The 18831-nt window shown below is 47.4% G+C and overlaps 1 protein-coding gene and 1 long non-coding RNA gene across 10 annotated transcripts in view; both read right to left on the reverse strand.

Moving 5' to 3' along the window:
- LOC135240640 (uncharacterized) overlaps window positions 1–2995 on the reverse strand; it is a 107547-nt gene extending 104552 nt beyond the window's left edge. For all 4 annotated transcript variants that reach the window (XR_010325737.1, XR_010325738.1, XR_010325736.1 and 1 more), the window contains exon 1: window positions 2789–2995. This is a non-coding gene — a long non-coding RNA (uncharacterized LOC135240640). The remainder of the gene's footprint in view (window positions 1–2788) is intronic.
- A 2296-nt stretch (window positions 2996–5291) lies between these two features.
- kdm6a (lysine (K)-specific demethylase 6A) overlaps window positions 5292–18831 on the reverse strand; it is an 84547-nt gene continuing 71007 nt past the window's right edge. For 5 of the 6 annotated variants that reach the window (XM_064310356.1, XM_064310355.1, XM_064310357.1 and 2 more), the window contains 12 exons: window positions 15680–15809; window positions 14516–14621; window positions 13016–13221; window positions 11851–11912; window positions 11685–11759; window positions 11136–11284; window positions 10021–10135; window positions 9233–9420; window positions 8652–8793; window positions 8136–8262; window positions 7199–7369; window positions 5292–6339 (listed from right to left, as the gene is read on the reverse strand). In XM_064310356.1, coding sequence (XP_064166426.1) covers window positions 6301–6339; window positions 7199–7369; window positions 8136–8262; window positions 8652–8793; window positions 9233–9420; window positions 10021–10135; window positions 11136–11284; window positions 11685–11759; window positions 11851–11912; window positions 13016–13221; window positions 14516–14621; window positions 15680–15809 — 1510 coding nt within the window. In that variant the 3' untranslated portion in view covers window positions 5292–6300. Of the gene's footprint in view, window positions 6340–7183; window positions 7370–8135; window positions 8263–8651; window positions 8794–9232; window positions 9421–10020; window positions 10136–11135; window positions 11285–11684; window positions 11760–11850; window positions 11913–13015; window positions 13222–14515; window positions 14622–15679; window positions 15810–18831 lie in introns of all 6 variants that reach the window. The other variant, XM_064310353.1, reaches the window with a different exon arrangement.

Raw genomic sequence — 18831 nt, forward strand, 5'->3', positions numbered from 1 at the left:
ACGTCCATATAGTTCACTTCCCACCTTGTCCAAATCCGCTGCCTGAGCGCGTGTGCCACAACCGACACTGAAATCTAAACCGGCACATCCTGTGACTCACGGAACAAGCACGGCCACTAATTTGACAAAAATCCGGGGGATTTCTACCGCATCCTGACTGAGTTGTTAGCAGGTTCATTGCACTGTGAGAGGAGACTTGTGGATGGTCTGCTGGATTTCAGTTTATAATGGAGTCATGCATTGATTGAAAGAGAGAGAAGACCTCTCACCTTAATGCTTTACAAAACAGTATCACAATAAATCAAACATACAGTAGTGCCATTCCATGGATTAAAACCAAAATATAATAATATAAACCAGTAGTTCTCAACTACATTTCTCCAAATCGCAGCGCTATTGATATAGGCCTACTTCAAACAGTGTCTCACAAACATTTTAAGAATTACAAATCATCTAGGATATTGTAAAACAGTGATGCCATTGACAACATCTACATAGAACGAATAGCATACAAACTATATTTTTTATGTTCACGAATTCAAACGTTATACAACCGTTTATGTTTTCACTTAAAAGAGCAAACATTTCGCTAAATAATGACAACATCATACAGTCTGATAAATCGCGGACGAGTGTGGGCTAACCATGTTTACAGAGCGCACGAATATTAAGGCGCAAAAGAACAGTGCGGGTTCTGGTGCTGAAAATGCATGCTGCGAACGCGGTGATTAGCGCACATGAACCCAGTAGGTGTTTGCTGCGATGTTGTGCCAACACTTCCTCTGTTCGATGTTTTCATGAAGTGGGCTTCGGGTTAGTCACTAGGTCAATACACTTCATTTCCTCGGAGCGATTAGGAACAGACCGCAGTGGCGATGAATAATGCCGGATGACTCACAAACGGACTTGTATTTATAAACCCGTATATATAGACACAGAAACAGTCTCAAACTAGGGGCAACTGAAGCCGGTAAGTCACAAGACTGTCTATTCACTGACATTAGGCTACTGTAGACCACGCATCAACGCGCGCGTGTTTGTTTAATTGTGTACGCAATATGAACGTATATTTTACACTGTTAAAAAATATTTGCCTTTAAATATTCTTAAGCGTTGAGCAGCTCCAGGCGAATTGTGCTCGTGCCACTTGATCATTGCGAGTAGGCTAAGTAAACAGTGGCGCTGGCGCGTTAGCCTTTAAACGTGTGACTACAGTCTATGACTTCTACTTTACTTCGCCCTCGAGTCCACTAAATGAATGGCAGCGATAGCCCAGCAGAGAAAAGTAAACGATATCGGCTTAAAGCAAGGCAATGTAGTCACTGGACTTTATATTTTTAAAGAGCACACGTTAAAATAACACTCAGAAATATAAGTTGTGGAGCTGCATTCTGCATTTTGATTTGTTCTGTTTAAATTTAAGGAACACATCTCGCACAATAACAGAATAAGCTACAGGTACAATAATGTTCTTTGGGCAACAATAATTTCCTTTTAAGCAAAAAATAAATAAACTAAAAATAAATACATAGACAACAATAATAATAATTTAAAAGTACAAATTAATGGTTAGGGACACAACTGTATGTACTCATAAGGTAGCTTACCAACCCATGCGTGACAAGAGTTGTAGCCTACCTTGTTTCTGAGAGTGTAAAGAGTTCAAACTATTCAACATTAAATTTCAGCAGAATTGCACAGAAATGCTCGTGTTTCTTTGCAATTCTGAAGCATAAATTGAGCCAACAGTATAGGCTATACAAACGCATATAAATTATTTCAATGTCGAAAAAAGTGATATTCCGTGTGCGAGCTACAGCTGGCTCAAATTAATTTAGGCTAAGCCGAAGACAAGATCACTTGCATTTCCCCCTCCTAATAAGACGCGCATGTTCTTTCTGTTCGGAAGTATCTATGAGTCATGAACAACAAAGCTTGCTAAGAAAAAATAGCGTTTAATGGGCATAGTCGCCTATAGTAAACACAAGCTGAATCACGCGTGTGACTAATACGACGGGAAGAACATTGACATGTTATTGAGCTCATCATACGTGCGTAACTTGTGAAACAACATGCTCAATTTCTATAACGAATGGGGACATCTGCTGGTCACATTTTGCTATTGGGGCCTATTAACAGTTTGCGGGATTGATGGATTAAAAAACAAACAAACAAATAAGCAGAAGAGCGGACATCAGACCATTACAGTATTGATTGGACTCCACCACAGTATCGTAATAGTATCATATAAATAAAGGCGGTTATAGTTCAAAAAAGGAACGCTAAAATTTGGGCAGCCCGGGCCTAACAGCATGTTTTGTTGATTTTATAAATGAGAATCTATTTTACCGATAGCCAGCGTGAGGAACGCATCACCGTGGACGACAGTAAAAATACAATTGTAAACTGTTGTATGTGTTCATACTGGTGAATCGTGTGAAGCCCACACTTTCATATGGAATTTTATGTTTTGGAATTCTGTGGTTTTGCCCGACGTCTATGTATAATTACAGTTTACATAACTGACAGTTTGTCATTTCTGTTTTATAATGCAGGGATTGCCGATGACACAAGGGATTTACAATGATGCACAATGGAGGAGGTGATTTAATGGTTTCATTAAGCCAACCCCCCTCACAATGCCTTTTCCCTTCACAAATAGCTATGATGTTCAACACCATATAACCAATCTAGATAATTCAGAACGCTGTGTCTGATGCGAGCCACCTACATTAAAGCAAGCTTGAATCACAGGTGTAGTTAAGCTAAAGTAGCAACGGTCACTCACCCAGACATGCCCAACTTCCACAAGTTCTGGTCAGACTCAATTTCGTGCTCCTCCTCGCCTGTTTGGACGCCGAGCAGACGAAAACATGTAGGCTGCGGTCCTACTCGTCCATCATTGTACACATCCTCGTCCAACTTCACAACGTTCGTCTTTATCGTTTCACCCTGCCCTGTTACCATCTCACTTAGGGACTAATTTATTTCACTTCCGGTTTTTTTTTCACTTCAATCAAGTTTTTGATTCGGGCGTGGCTAATTAAATTGAGCCCAGCTGCAATTTTAAGCGTCGTAAAAAATAAAAAAAAGGCATGAAATACAATTCCTACTTCATTTCCCACATATTATTTATGGAGTACTAACCTAAAAGTCGCACCAAAAGATGTAACGGGCCAAACGGTTAATTTTGCTTGAGGGAAAAGTTTTAGAATGCACCCAAAACTCTGTAAAGCTTGGTCTTAAACACATATCTCCAGTAACTACTCTTGGACTGACGTCATTTAACTGATATCATCCATTAATAGTTGTGTGAAACGGCACTTGCTCACACACTCATTTACTGTACCTTCAACCACCTATACCTTTTCCACCTATAGAACCCAAACCCTGTCCCTCTCACAAGTTCTAGAAAGCCCAAAACAAACCACCTCAGCAAAACTACATTTTTTTCACAACTTATGAATGATTTACAGAAACAGTCATTTTTAAAATCTATTATCTTCATTTTCCTCCCCAGTATAGCAGAGCTAGGCCTGCCTAATTTCTCATGTCCTCTGCCAGTTTGTGTGTGTACACTAGGGCAGACTTCTTCAGAAAAGCATGCAGACAGCAGTTAAGTTGTTTTCACAGGTTACTGCACCACAGGATCACACAACAGACACAACTGATTCAAGCAGAGCACAGGCTCCTAAATGGGATTTCTGGCCACAGACTGCCCTATGGTACATCAGAGTATTTTTAATACTTTAACTATAAATACAATACCCAGGGGCCTTGGGAATACAAACATTTTGACACAAAATTCACTCCATAAAAGTCTTGTATAAATACACATAGTACGGAGGCACACTGCAAGTTCCCCTCCGGTATTCAAATTCTGTGCGACCTCAGGAGACGTGGGAAAACTTCCCACACAGTGCAGTGCTGTTCCAACAGTTTAATCCCCATCCTTCTGGGCTGGCCCACACAGGAAATAACAGCCTTACACTTTAGACGCACCCCCAGTGTGTACCCAACACCGTTTCTTTTTCCCATGGACCTTCAAACACTTGCGCACCACTTCCACAATCCTAAATGCATCGCTAACGAGCAAGACATTCGTGAAGATTTTAGGTCTGGCGCTGCACAAGGCCGAAGATTCAGTAAGGCTCCTTTCATCTTGTTCTCTTCACCGTGCTCTCGATCCAGGATTGGTTATGGAGGTGCCTGTCCAGAGACTCCAGACCAGGGGTCTTCAATCTTATCCAGAAAGGGCCGGTGTGGGTGCAGGCTTTCATTCCAACCAAGCAGTTACACACCTGATTCCACTAATCAAGGTCCTTAGCAAAGACTCTAGTGGTTGATTAGTAGGATCAGGTGTGTCACTGCTTGGCTGGAATGAAAGCCTGCACCCACACTGGCCCTTTCTGGATAAGATTGAGGACCCCTGCTCCAGACCAATGACATCGCGTTAGGCCGCCTGAGGCCCCTCCTTCTCATTGGCTGGAAGACACAGCTGATTATCCCACTGGGGACACAAACACAGTGAGAAAACACTTCACAAACCCTCACGGGAAACTCATAACTAGGGGGGCAAATGGCTTTGCTCATTAAGGCAGATTCAGTGATAACAAACACACTTCAAATTCAGTTTCAAACACAGCAGGGCAGGTGAAATTCAATGCACTCAGAGCTCACCACTTGGTACAAAGTAAAAAATCCTGCACAAAACAAACACGTTCATATGACAGAACCACTAATTTTCCCCAACATATTTTCCATCCAATTTGTTATATTACCAATTGGCATTCATTCTACCATTTAATTTATTTTTCATGTAAGAAAGATCCCTTATCAGAAGTGGACTGTTAATGTCCAAATTACTGGAGAGAACAATACAGGATATATAAATACCAGATATTATGTACAATATACACAACTTTTATATATAAAAAGAGGAATTATTTGATATATTAATTATTGTGCAATTATTCAGGTGCAAGTTTTTGATTGTAAATAAGATAGTTACAAGTAAAGTAGTACGTATGTCATTATGAGGAACACATATTTCATATTTAAACACTATTTTTTTTACAGTTATGCACAGGGGAACTGTACAAGGCCCAGTGAAGTAGGAACTTGGGGGCAGAGTTTATTTACATCCAGGTGAATGTGTGCATTGGTGGCCGTGTTCGAGGCTCCCATAGGAGGAGAAAACGCTTAACAACACGCTCAACCATTGGAAGAACAATTCAGAGTAATGGCTTTTCATAATAAAGATGACAACTTCATTTTAATAACTCAGAACATTCTTCAAACAATAAAACAATTTTTTAATGTAGGTTTCTGTACAATACTTGCTAAGCAGTTTTATTTATATATAGAAAACGTAATGGGAGTAGTGTTTAAAATGACAAAACTCCTTAAAATTTAATGGCAGGTACTCTGGAAAAAATAACAGCATTCCATCCACAAATATTTTCAAGCAATAAATATGTATTTATAAATAGTGTAAATTTACATCAAGATTAGAAACAGAACAAAAAGAAATCACAAATTATAGTTTATTCCTTAGTCTATGTGCAACCCATTTTCTTTGTGACTTGGCTGTTTTTTTTTTCTTCTCTTTTTTCCTCTTTTTTTACCTAATAAACTGAACAAAAATTAACATCATGTTTCAAAATAACAAGACAGATAAAACATAAAAGCCGTAAAAAATTATATCACCTAACTCTTCACATTACAAAAAATTTTTTTGTCGTTTTTTTTGTTTTTTTATTTTAGATTTTTGCTGCCCAAAGAGACTTAAAATGTCTATCTACCATACAAAAGACCAGCTAAGCTAGTACTCATTTAAGGGAGAAAACTTCAATGAGAAAAAGGTCATGTATATCAGCCCATAAACAGAATACAAAAAGAGAAAGTTCTCAAGTCAGTAGTCTGTGTGACATTGCCAGTTGTGACAGATAATATACACAAAACATTTTTTATTTTTCCAATATTTTTTTTTTTCCTTTTTTGTTTTTTTTTTTTCTATATAAGTACAGCTGAACCAGCTATAAGCAGTCCATGGGGAGGGGTGGCAGCCACACCCATCCAGTAGGGCTGACTCTCCGCACTTGGCAGGTTGCATAGACACACAGCTTTCAGCCAGCAGCCTTTTTGTTGGGGGGGGGGGGGGGGGGGGTCAGATGGGGGGGATGGGGGGGGGGGGGGTAGCTACAGAAACCAGTGGTGCAGAACTGGGTCACTTCCTGAATATCAGAAACGGTTCATTTAGTCCATGTGTACTGTCCACAGAACAATAAACGTTAAATGTCAAGATGAGGACGAAGGCAGAGGAGGAGGAGGAGGAGCCTGTGGGACGGAGAAAGGGCGAGAGAAACGTCAGCACGCGCGCGTGAAGTTTTAACACGTTTATAACCCCCTACTACCTCATAGCCCAGGCTAGAACACCCAGTCACATCTGTTCACCTGTTCCATCCCCCACCAAGTATACCTGCACGCAGCAGAGGCAGGTGCAGCCAATCGCCGCTTATTTTTACTGTGCGATACGCTCGCTGCATTGAGCACCTATAACCTGGGGGGGCCCAATGAATGGACTCCCCACTGCACAAGGAGACAGGGAAGACCCTACAGAATAACCCCCCCCCCTCCTGATAACACACCCAATCTGGATTTACACATATGACTGGCTCAGGCAAGGTCAGGATTAGGATGGCATGATAACCTTCAACACAAACGGAAGGGAATTGCAGTGCTGTACAGTACTCTGCATTGTACTCTGTGAAACCAGAAACTGGATTCAGTTCTGGTGCATCACTGCAGCTGACCAAGCCTCAGACATTAGCATTTATGGGACATATTTAAACTTTACAACACAATATATATTTAAACTTTACAATACAATATAATAACTGAAAAGCTCCTGGTCTGTCTCTCACCCACCTTAGTGCTATGTAACTTTAAACAACAGCCATTTCAAATTTACCTTGAACCAGAAGCATTGTAAAAAGTTAAGGATTAACATTTCAGAATAATTAATTTCGCATCTCCAGTTTAGCCGAAGTTAATTGAATACCTAAAAAAAATTTAACTGCTAAAAAATAATACTTAAATGCAGTAAACATAATTCTGGACCCTGACGTTAAGACATACATTTCAGACGAAAAAAGGAAAGTAACAAAATGCCAGAACTTACTTATGTCCAACTTACTAATGTGAACTGGTCATACACTTGCATCAGGTCCTCCATTTTGTACTGTTCCAGCACCACAAAGTTGTCCAGGTTGGAGCTGCCCCGGCGGGCGCAGTCCTGGCAGTGCACCACGTACGTCTTCCGCGAGTTGCTCTCGCTCGTCACAAAGAGCAGGTCGAACACCTCCACCTGGAGCGGGCGGGAGAGACGGGGGGGTGAGGGGTCTGCGGGGGCATGTATGAGGGAGTGAGGGGTCTGCAGGGGGCACGCACGGGGGAGTGAGGGGGTCTGCAGGGGGCACGCACGGGGAGTGAGGGGTCTGCAGGGGGCACGCACGGGGGGTGAGGGGTCTGCAGGGGGCACGCACGGGGGGTGAGGGGTCTGCAGGGGCACGCACGGGGAGTGAGGGGTCTGCAGGGGGCACGCACGGGGAGTGAGGGTCTGCAGGGGGCACGCACGGGGAGTGAGGGGTCTGCAGGGGGCACGCACGGGGGGTGAGGGGTCTGCAGGGGGCACGCACGGGGGTGTGAGGGGTCTGCAGGGGGCACGCATGAGGGAGTGAGGGGTCTGCAGGGGGCACGCATGAGGGAGTGAGGGGTCTGCAGGGGGCACGCATGAGGGAGTGAGGGGTCTGCAGGGGCACGCACGGGGGGTGAGGGGTCTGCAGGGGCACGCATGAGGAGTGAGGGGTCTGCAGGGGCACGCACGGGGGAGTGAGGGGTCTGCAGGGGGCACGCATGAGGGAGTGAGGGGTCTGCGGGGGGCACGCGTGAGGGAGTGAGGGGGTCTTGCAGGACGCGTGTGGGCGCGTATGATCTGGGCTGGGGGCGGAGGAGTGAGGGGTCTGCGGGGTGGGTGTGGTCTGGGCGAACGGCGAGGGACAGAGGGGCACTGCGGGGCGTAAGCAGGGCGCGGGACGGGCGCGCGCACGGTCGGGGGTGAAGGCGGGACCCACCTCGCAGATGCTGCAGTAGTGGGCGGGCTCGTCCTTGGTCCTCCCGTGCCAAACCACCTCTTTCCCTGCGGCTACCAGAGCCTCTTTCATCATCTGACATTGCTTCAGCGTCCTCAACAAGCAGTATCTGCAGAAGCACACAGACACGGTTTACATTCATCAGCCCTGACGAAGTGTGCTTTGCTCAATAGTCCACACTCAAGCTCCTGCCCATGTTCTCTTGCGTGTGTCCAATCAAATCCCACAGTGGCATTCCACAGAGAACACAGCCCACAGGGCGGGTCACAGCAGCTTAACCACTGAGGCAGTCTTTCCAACAACTCTGCCAACAAATATGTATTATTACAACCGAGAAAGAACAAACACATCCACTAGAGCAGCAGTAAAACAAACAGAAACCTTCAGACGGAACCAGTCAAATTCACGCAAGAACCGGCACCTGTTCACAGACGGACAGCATCACCTCACGTCACATCTGCACGCTTGACATCCATCCGTCAAAAACAGTCGACTCACTTGATCATTTCAAAGAGCTTGTGGTCGGAGACTTTGATGTTCCTGGCCATGTTCCAGGACAGGTGAATCATGGGGACGATGGACTTGACACTCTGCAGCTTGTTCCACTCGTATCGCTCCACTGCCAGTTTGTACTGGTACGCTGTGGGGGGGGGGGGGGGGAGCAGGTAAAAGCATGGGTCAGATTCCAGGACAGATCACACATCAGCAGAGGAACAACGGAGTCCCACAAACTTCTCAACTACTGAAGACCATTAGCCCTTTAACCCTTTAAGGTGCGAGATCACAAACACAGTATGTGATTAGAATGTTCTTAACTGAACATTCTAACGCTGATGTCAACAATCACTGCTGGTAGCTGAACACTGGTGAGTTCTAGAACACTGGATTTTGAAAAAATATTCCAGAAATCCTACTCGTCAATGGGTTAAAAACAATAACTAATGTTCTCACAACTGGGAAATAAATTTTACAAAGTGATCATTTAGTCCAGGTGGTCGTTTGAGGCCGGAGGGGGGGGGACACACACGCATTAAAGCGTTTAAAGGAGGGCGTTCCCGGGGGCGTTCCGGCGAGCGTACCCGTCAGCGGGCCCACGTTCCAGGCGATGTTGTTGCACCAGCCGATGGCCTGCACCCAGTGCACCGTGCCCGTGTTGAGCCACACCAGGTCGCCCGGCCGCTGGATGAACCGGTACACGGGCACGTCGGCCTCGTACAGGTCCTCCAGGTTGGGCCACCACGAGCCCATCAGGAAATTTATATTATTCCTGCGGAGATGGGACACAGAGCAACGGCCGGTCACCAGGGGACACCAGGATGGAGTTTCATTTGAGAAGGACATACAGGGCTGCACTCCTTACGTATTTTTCTCTTTATTCAGGCAGGGGGAAAGCAGAGAGGGTTACAGATAGAGATCACAGTACAGAAAGTGTCATGGGCAATCGAACCCCAGGCCACACAGAGTACATGTATGTTGAGAGTGGGCCGCCCTATTGGACTGCTCCACACAGTGTAAAATATGGAATGCACTTAATAAATATATTTAATAAAACCAGAAAGCCACATCTACGATAGCTCACTGGATCCACATGTAGCAGAAACAAGCTGGGGCACAACACCACCTTGTGAATGAAGTCATATTGCAGCTGAAAGTTCTACATTCGTAAGGCCATCAAAAGGCTCAAATGCTTAACATAAGGGAAAAAGAAATTCACATGAACTACGATGTCACAGGGACTCAAGGGCAGATGACCTGGTAGCATACGCTCTTTGCTGTGAACAGTGATTAATCAAAGATGATCTTTTTTTTACCCCTGAGTATTTAAAGATGGAAACACCGGTGTTTTTGAGCGACGCTGCTCACGTACTTTTCGCAGAACTCGTTCATGACGCCCCAGTACGGCTCCGGCACGGCAAACCACTCGCAGTCCCCGGGCCCGATGTTGATGTTCACAGAACAGAAGTTGTTGTTTTCTTGGTGACCTAAAAATACAGGCATTTGAAATCAGGCTCCCGAGCTGAGCCTCCTTCTTCAACAGAGCAATTCCGTTAGGGGCGTAATCTGGATACCAGACGTCTCCTCTGAATCCACCAAAATAAATTAACACCGCTTCTCAAAACTAGAATGTGCACCACTGAAAACAATACGTGTCCTATTCCTCATAGTCTATGTGCTTGTGGGTGAGCATACGCGCAGCTAATGTGTTTTCATGCAGGTTATATATAACATGCACACAGATGAGCAAGCAGGGCCTGCATGCACACGTGTGTGCGTGTAGGTGCAGACGTGTGTGCGTGTAGGTGCAGACGTGTGTGCGTGTAGGTGCAGACGTGTGTGTGTGTAGGTGCAGACGTATGTGTGTAGGTGCAGACGTGTGTGTGTGTAGGTGCAGACGTATGTGTGTAGGTGCAGACGTATGTGTGTAGGTGCAGACGTATGTGTGTAGGTGCACACGTATGCGCGTGTAGGTGCAGACGTATGCGCGTGTAGGTGCAGATGTATGTGCATGCAGGTGCAGACGTATGCGCGTGTAGGTGCAGATGTATGTGCGTGTAGGTGCAGACGTATGTGCGTGTAGGTGCAGATGTGTGTGCGTGTAGGTGCAGATGTGTGTGCGTGTAGGTGCAGATGTGTGTGCGTGTAGGTGCAGATGTGTGTGCGTGTAGGTGCAGACGTATGTGCGTGTAGGTGCAGATGTATGTGCGTGTAGGTGCAGATGTATGTGCGTGCAGGTGCAGACGTATGCGCGTGTAGGTGCAGATGTATGTGCATGCAGGTGCAGACGTATGTGCGTGTAGGTGCAGATGTATGTGCGTGTAGGTGCAGACGTATGCGCGTGTAGGTGCAGATGTATGTGCGTGTAGGTGCAGACGTATGTGCGTGTAGGTGCAGATGTATGTGCATGCAGGTGCACACGTATGTGCGTGTAGGTGCACACACGCATGCAGGCGCACACGCACGCGCGTGCAGAGGGGCGCTGACCTGGCGTGCGGCTCCCGGGCACCTTCATGTAGAGCTGCACGGTGTTCATGCCCAGGATGGTGTGGCCCACGTGACTCAGCAGGTTCCCAGCAGACACCACGCGGGCGAAGGCCGGGAGCTTGCTCAGCTCGTGCAGCTGCAGCTTCCACCTGCGACGGGTCAGAGAGAGAGCAAGCTAACGGGCGCTGCCAGGTACCGTGCCCCCCACCCCCTACCCCCCCGCGGGCACCCCGCTGCCCACCCCCCCACCTGCGGGCACCCCACACCCCCCTGCCCCGGGCACACTGTCTCAGGCACCCCTGCTGCCATAACCCATTCAGACCACAGGATACTGGCTCCAAACGGTGACGTTTAAATTGACATGAATTATCATTGAGCGCCAGTTTTTTCTGAAAGCCATGCGTTCGGACCTGCTTGAGATGACCAGAGACAGTGACAGCATGGACACTGGGGTAAACTGATCAGCACCAGGCCTGCAGAACAACTGCTTCTGAATAACAGGTCCCCGTCTAACCCGTCGCTTCCGGAGGGCAAAGCCAAAGCACTCACTTCCTCTCGTCCGACAGGTCGATGTTCGTCCCAAACTTGATGTGTTTGAAGGGACCTTTTCTCCGTCGCACCAAACTGGAAGGGGAAGAGGGGAAGGAGGGTCAGACCACAGCGAATGCCAGGCGTGTAGCCCGATGCTAGTCCACCGTTAGCGAACAGGACTTACTTCTCTGAGGATGTAGACTCTGTGTCCGAAAGCTCCTTCTGCCCCTTCTTCTCGTTCTCCTCCTTAGAGGACGCAAAGATCAAAACAAAGACACAAAGGTAAGAGAATGCAGCCCTCTCCTCCACTCAGAAGCAGAAGCTGAATTTTTCTCTTGCAAACCTTCGATACGGCAAATCCCCAACCCTTCCTGAAGCCACCACAAAGGAGGGTTTAGTCAATGTCACCATACTGCATCTACACACATCTCTACAACACAAACTGAAAATACTTTAAAACTTTCAGTGTTTACTTGGACAGACTCGCAGCACACCGGGGATATGGATGATTAAAAACAAACAGACGGATAGACGATGGCTTTCTGACATGGTTAGAAAGGGACGTGGTTTCATCTCAGAAAGTCCATGCTATTCAACTGAGCCAAGCCCTCAAGGGATGCTGGAGAACCTTCTAGAGATACACTGTGCTCCGTATTCCATTATCGACCTGCTGCCTCAGATGTAATTTAGAATGTTTGAGATGGCATCACACTTTGAGATTACTGGTAGGTTCAGAAGGCAGCGGGATGGTTCTCTGTAAAAATATGGGTGAAGTACTTTACAATTCTCTCTCTCTGACTACATATCTAATAGAATTTCATGTAGATGTTGAGTTTTTTCCGCCCATTATTCTTTCATAATGAACACCATCTTCTCACAGAAAACAAGAGTGACCATCAATCAGCAGATCAAGGAGTCAAAAACACAAGGTGGTACAGCACCGTCTTCCAAGGAAAGACCACTGACTCTCAACCACGAGACCTCTGTGAAGCCAACAACCAATGACAAGCCTTTAATAGACCATCAACTTACATACAGACACAGTGAAATACATTCTGGGAGACTGACCCAGGGGCAGGGCATACAGAGGCAGTGAACTGCATTGTGGGAAACAGACCCAGGGGCGGGGCACACAGACACAGTGAACTGCATTCTGGGAGACTGACATACAGGCACAGTGAACTGCATTGTGGGATACTGACCCAGGGGTGGGGCATACAGAGGCAGTGAAAGGGATTGTGGGAAACAGACCCAGGGGCGGGGCACACAGACACAGTGAACTGCACTGTGGGAAACAGACCCAACGGCGGGGCACGCAGACACGGTGAAGTGCATTGTGGGAGACTGACCCGCAGAGACTCCTGGAAGGAGGAGGCCTGGTACTGCGCGTATTTGGCGATGGTGGTGAGCGAGCGGCTGCTCTCGCAGCGCCACATCTTGCGGGTGCCTGTCAGGTCCCAGTTCTCGTCGGTGGGCTGGGCCAGCTGCGTGCGCACCTCCACCAGGTGGTCCGGGTTGGCCTCCACCAGGGTCTTGGTGGAGAACAGGCCCAGGTCTGGGAACAGGGAAGCAGAGTCATGTGACGAGGGGCTGGGCTCAGGGCCATGCAATCCACAATCACACCCGCAATGCATAAACATATCATATCATACACAGCCCAACAGCATTAGGGAAGGCTCTTTACAGGCATGCTGCTCCAGCACAGTGGACCATATACTGCAGTATAATGCTTAAATGTGAGCTTCTTCTCCACGGACTGTTACTCACTCACTGGACCAGGCGATTGGGGAAATGATTCCAAACAATGCTTTCAAAGGATATCGCTGTTTCAGAGAGCATCTAACAAAAGCCTCTGGCAAAAACCATGCAAATTCAGTTTTGTTCACAGAAGGCTGCAGCTGCCATAAGCACTTCCCACTGCCCTCCCCCCAGACAACAGACCGGCCAGAACTCACCACCACCCCAAACTACACAAGCTGCGAGCGCTAGGCCCAGAACAGAGCTACTCAGCTATACTCTCTCTCTCCAGCCCGCTCCCAGCCCAGATGAAGGCAGTGTGATCCTGTAACTGAGCTGTAGGACCCTGCAGCAGCAGTGGAGGCTGGATGCACAGGAGCGGATGAAGGAGCGCTTCTGTAATCACCGGCTTAGCTGGACACTGCAGCTTCTTACAATACCAGCCTGCAGGTGGTGCTGTTGTAACGTACATCGAATTTCGTCCCCACACACACGTGCACACGCACGCAAGCACACACACACACGCACAGATACTTTCACGCACACACACACACACAGATACATGCACTCACACACACATACAGCTACAGATACACGCACACGGCACTCACACACACACCTTCACGCACATACCCACATGCACGTACACAAACACACACACAGATACATGCGCACACACACGCACGCACGCATGCACAAACACACACACAGATACACGCGCACACACACGCACGCACGCATGCACAAACACACACACAGATACACGCGCACACACATGCACGCACACCTACGCACATACCCACGCGTGCGCGCACACACAGGTACACACACACACACACACACACACACACGCAGCAGAACGGACACACAGAGGGGGTCTCTGGTGCACGGCTTTCTCTGAGACTCCCAGTGAGATCGGCACCGAGCCGCAACATCAGAGAAGCGGACCCAATTACTGCAGCAGAGGGGGGGGGAGCTTGAGCTCAACGAGAGCAGGCCGCTCATTAACACCACCCCCAAACGCGGGCCCATCGTGCTCCTCTGACCCGCACACGCACACGCCCAGCACCCGTATGGGCCGCGGGACGCGGGGACGCGGGCGCGAGGCTCACCCAGCTTCAGTGCTCCCGCCAGCCCGCGGATCACGGTCACCGGGTTCGAGGGGTTGGTGCAGAACTGGTGCAGGGGAGGGAAGAAGGCGTCTCTCTTGTTCTCCAGCTGCGGGCGTTTTGGGGGGAGAGAAGGGAACGACAGAAATCAAACGCTGCGATAAAAAAAATAAAAAACTCACGGGCGCTCGAGCGGGACGCCCGCGTGGAGGCGGAGCTCTCACAGGAGGGGAACGAGCCGCCCCACCCGCCCGCGAGACCGTGCGATTAGTCATTTCACTTCACAAAACCCTTCTCTTGATTTATTTTTTTATTTTGCCATGGCAACAGCGTGACAAAGCCTTCCGGAGCCTTATCTAGGCTGTGACTGATGCAGTGATAGAGCAGTGTTAAAACCTCACATTTCGTCAACTCAATAATTCAGATACGTCGGAGAAAACTATTTGATGTCTGCTACGGGTTGGGGGGGGAGGTGTGGGGTGTGTGGAGGGGTAAATTAGGTGTACTCACATATATGCTGGGTGTGTGTGTGTGTGTGGTGTGTGTGTTGTGGTGCGTGGAGGTGGTAAATTAGGCGTACTCACATATATGCTGGTGTGTGTGTGCGTGTGTGTGTGGAGGGGTAGATTAGGCGTACTCACATATACGCTGGGTGTGTGTGCGTGAGTGTGTGTGTGTGTGTGTGTGTAGGGGTAAATTAGGCGTACTCACATATATGCCGGGTGTGGGTGTGGTGTGTGTGTGTGTGTGTGTGTGCGTGTGGAGGAGTAAATTAGGCGTACTCACATATATGCTGGGTGTGTGTGTGTGTGTGTGTGTGTGTGTGGAGGGGTAAATTAGGCGTACTCACATATATGCCAGGTGTGTGCGTGTGTGTGTGTGTGTGTGTGTGTGTGTGGAGGGGTAAATTAGGCGTACTCACATATATGCTGGGTGTGTGTGTGTGTGTGTGTGTGTGTGGAGGGGTAAATCAGGCGTACTCACATATATGCTGGGTGTGTGTGTGTGTGTGGTGTGTGTGTGCGTGTGTGGAGGGGTAAATTAGGCGTACTCACATATATGCGGGTGTGTGTGTGTGTGTGTGTGTGTGTGGAGGTAATCAGCTACTACATATATGCTGGTGTGTGTGTGTGTGTGTGTGTGGAGGGGTAAATCAGGCGTACTCACATATATGCTGGGCGTGGGAGGGTTGAGCTTGTCCTTTGGCAGTGAGGGAAAAGGCGGGGGAGGCAGTCGAGGGGGGGGACACTTGTCCAACAATATGCTGCTGTTAGATAAACCGTTCTTTCCCAGGTTCCTGAAACAAAACAACACGGTCATTAAAAAAAAAAAGTCAACTTCTGGAATTTCACCAAGAATCAATTTGACTGAACAACGCACAGGGAAATCCATTTGCCAGAGGCCAGCATCACTGGATTTTTTATTATTATTATTTTTTTTTTTAAATAGTATACCAGCATTTGGAAAAGCTGAATTAACCGCTGCAATGTTACTGCACTATCAGAAAAGCAGGAGAGCAATTTTAACAGGTTTGGAGACTTGGTCACATGGAGCTGACATTACTCCTAGGGACATTAGGTCAAAGTGCACATCTGGTGACACACAACCCTCAGAATGAGGTCCATGATCATGTGACAGCTGGTCTAGCCAATGAGAATTTAATGAAATCTGGAACGGAGAAAGGCTAAATTGAAAGATATCTGGTCTGGAGCCAACTGCGCAATGCACTACTGAAAAAGCTAATGTTGGACTCACTCAGAGGGCATATAGTGTCCAAATGACCAATAATATCAGACTACAGAATATAGTTTTTGGTAGTTTTACCCGATTTGTGCCTTTGAATTTTCATTAGCTTCAGGGAGCGAGTTGCGCATGGTAAAGTTAACCATAGTAAACACAAATAAGCCCAAGAAAAACACAATCTGCCTGTGGCGTGAAAAATAAAAACACTAAATTAATAATAAAAAGAGTTATTGCTGATCCATCTCTTTTTCTCAGAGGGGGGCGGTGGGGGGGACTGACCTGTCTGCTCGGCTGTACCTGTAACAGCTTTGCGGACCTGTTCTCGTCGGACACTGAGCTGTGATTCCTCAACCATCATCGCCCACAATGCATCGCTCCAAGCGAAGGAGACGGGGGCGAGAGTATTATGGGCTACTATATACCGGGCTACTGCCACGGAGACCAAGCTTCATTCTCATCTTTCATCTTTCAGAATTCCTCCCTGATCCATTTCTAGCATTTCCATGGCAGTCTCGAGCACGGAGAGCACTATTCACACTGCTCACTGCAAGGCGCAGTGCATTCTGGGACGGCAGGAGGACTCACCTCCCACATGCCTGAGACTGCTAACCATAGACACCAGCGATCGGTGGCACAGACAGCCACAGGTCTACGAATAAGACTAACAGTAAGCCAGGCATCGCTTAGCCATCATACACTTGGCCAACATAAGCATGCTCTAATTTTCCAACAAATGTGCAGACAACTGAGAGTAAAAGCAAAATATAACTTGCATTCAAAAGCTTGATCAATACCCAGTGTCCGAAAAAAAAAACCTTTTTGGAATACTAAACTGTAAATGGCCATTGCACAGGTGCATTTTCCTTCCATATTTTGAGGTACTGCTGGGTGACAGAATGGAGCAGGCAAAGCAAAGGGCTCCTTCATCAGAACTGAACTGCTGCACACAGCGATATGGTTGGGTGACGCAAGCTAGAAAAACCAACAGGAACAAATAATCGATTTGTGTTCTAGCGTTTGAAGCACAAATAGCCTAATTCTACAGCACTAGCCAGTGAATCAAAGTAGCCACAGGAGGTATCTGACAAACTCTGGGGTGTGTGGACCCTTCAAGCACACAGAGGGAATGACAGTGAGCATTCTAACTAATGCACGTCCGTAGAAAAACGTAAGGGAAGAAAAGGGTTAAAAAAAAACTGGAAAGAACTTTTTAAATTAAAACTGAATTCTGAAAATTAAGACTCAAAATTGAAACCGAGGCTTGAAAATGAGTCCGCTATGATTGACTTGAATGCTGAATGAATGATTGCCATTACACTACACTACTGGCATTCAGCAGACACTCTTACCCAGAGACTCGCACGCAGCTCATGACTCAGATCAGACTTAAGCACTTTTATACAAGCAACCCCAGGAACTTAATAGAATGCCTGGAGTCATTCCAGCACACTCACAGCAGACACATAACACTGACTGTGATTTAAATCACAACTTCCTACAACGTCAAACATTTACTGGTCTCTATTCTAAGGGACCTCACTTCACTGAAGCTTCCACTCTTTTTGTACTGCAATTGTCAAGACAAAGCACGGTTTTCCTAAGTTTGTTTTGCTCAGACTTTGAGACTTGTTAGACATTTTTCAAGCAAAATTGACTTGCCACTGCATTGCATTTGAAAAAAAAAAAACTATCATCAATTATAGAAATATAAATTTTCCGCTTGGAAACATCACAGCAAGGACCGTCTAGACCCTGTACTGGAAATCACTGATGCCAAGTTAAATAAAAACAGGTCTGCAAATCAGAGCATAAAATACAGATCAGCTAGAGTAAGTACAGTTCATATGAAGCATAAATATGCAAGAACCAGAACTATAATCATGCACATAATGGAGAACTACAACTCCCAGCCTTCACTTGGTTGGCATGTCACAATCAGTATATATATTTATTCATTAATTTTAAAATTAAAATCTCTCAGCAAACCCCATTATTTTCTTAGGATTAACCAACACACGGAGGTATTGTCGCTTGCCATAAAAAAACTGACAACATTATTACAGCTTTACATAAATAAGCACCTTCCCTTCAGTCAAGCTGAGAACATTCCGGAAGGAGCAGAGCTCGCGTTGCTGACGTCCGTGTGCACTGTGTGTGAGTCCGCAGCGCACAGCGTGAGCAGACCAGGCGGCTGGCCGTGTTCAGGCGCGACGCGCTCCTGAGCACCGTGGAGCAGAGCCGCGAGCGCATCGATCCGGAGGGGGGCGGCTCAACACACCGCGCCGCTACGCCATACCATCGCCCCCCCCGCCCCCGCGCCTCCCTCCGGCGAGATCGAATGGCCGCCACCGTCTCGTATCTGATCCCTCCGTCTCCCGTGGGCTCATGGGACGACCGGAGACGACGGAAGGATCTGCGCTCGCTTACGGAAAGGCCCAGAATAACATCCCAGCTCTCCGGGACGCTTTCCTATAGGCACCGAGAGGGCAGCGGCGGCCCACAATGCAACGCTTTCCCTTCCGGTCTCCACACCTGGATCTCCACTCTCCTATCACAGGACAGAACCCGAAACTGTA

Source organism: Anguilla rostrata, chromosome 15 (genome assembly GCF_018555375.3).
Source record: "Anguilla rostrata isolate EN2019 chromosome 15, ASM1855537v3, whole genome shotgun sequence".
Taxonomy (NCBI): domain Eukaryota; kingdom Metazoa; phylum Chordata; class Actinopteri; order Anguilliformes; family Anguillidae; genus Anguilla; species Anguilla rostrata.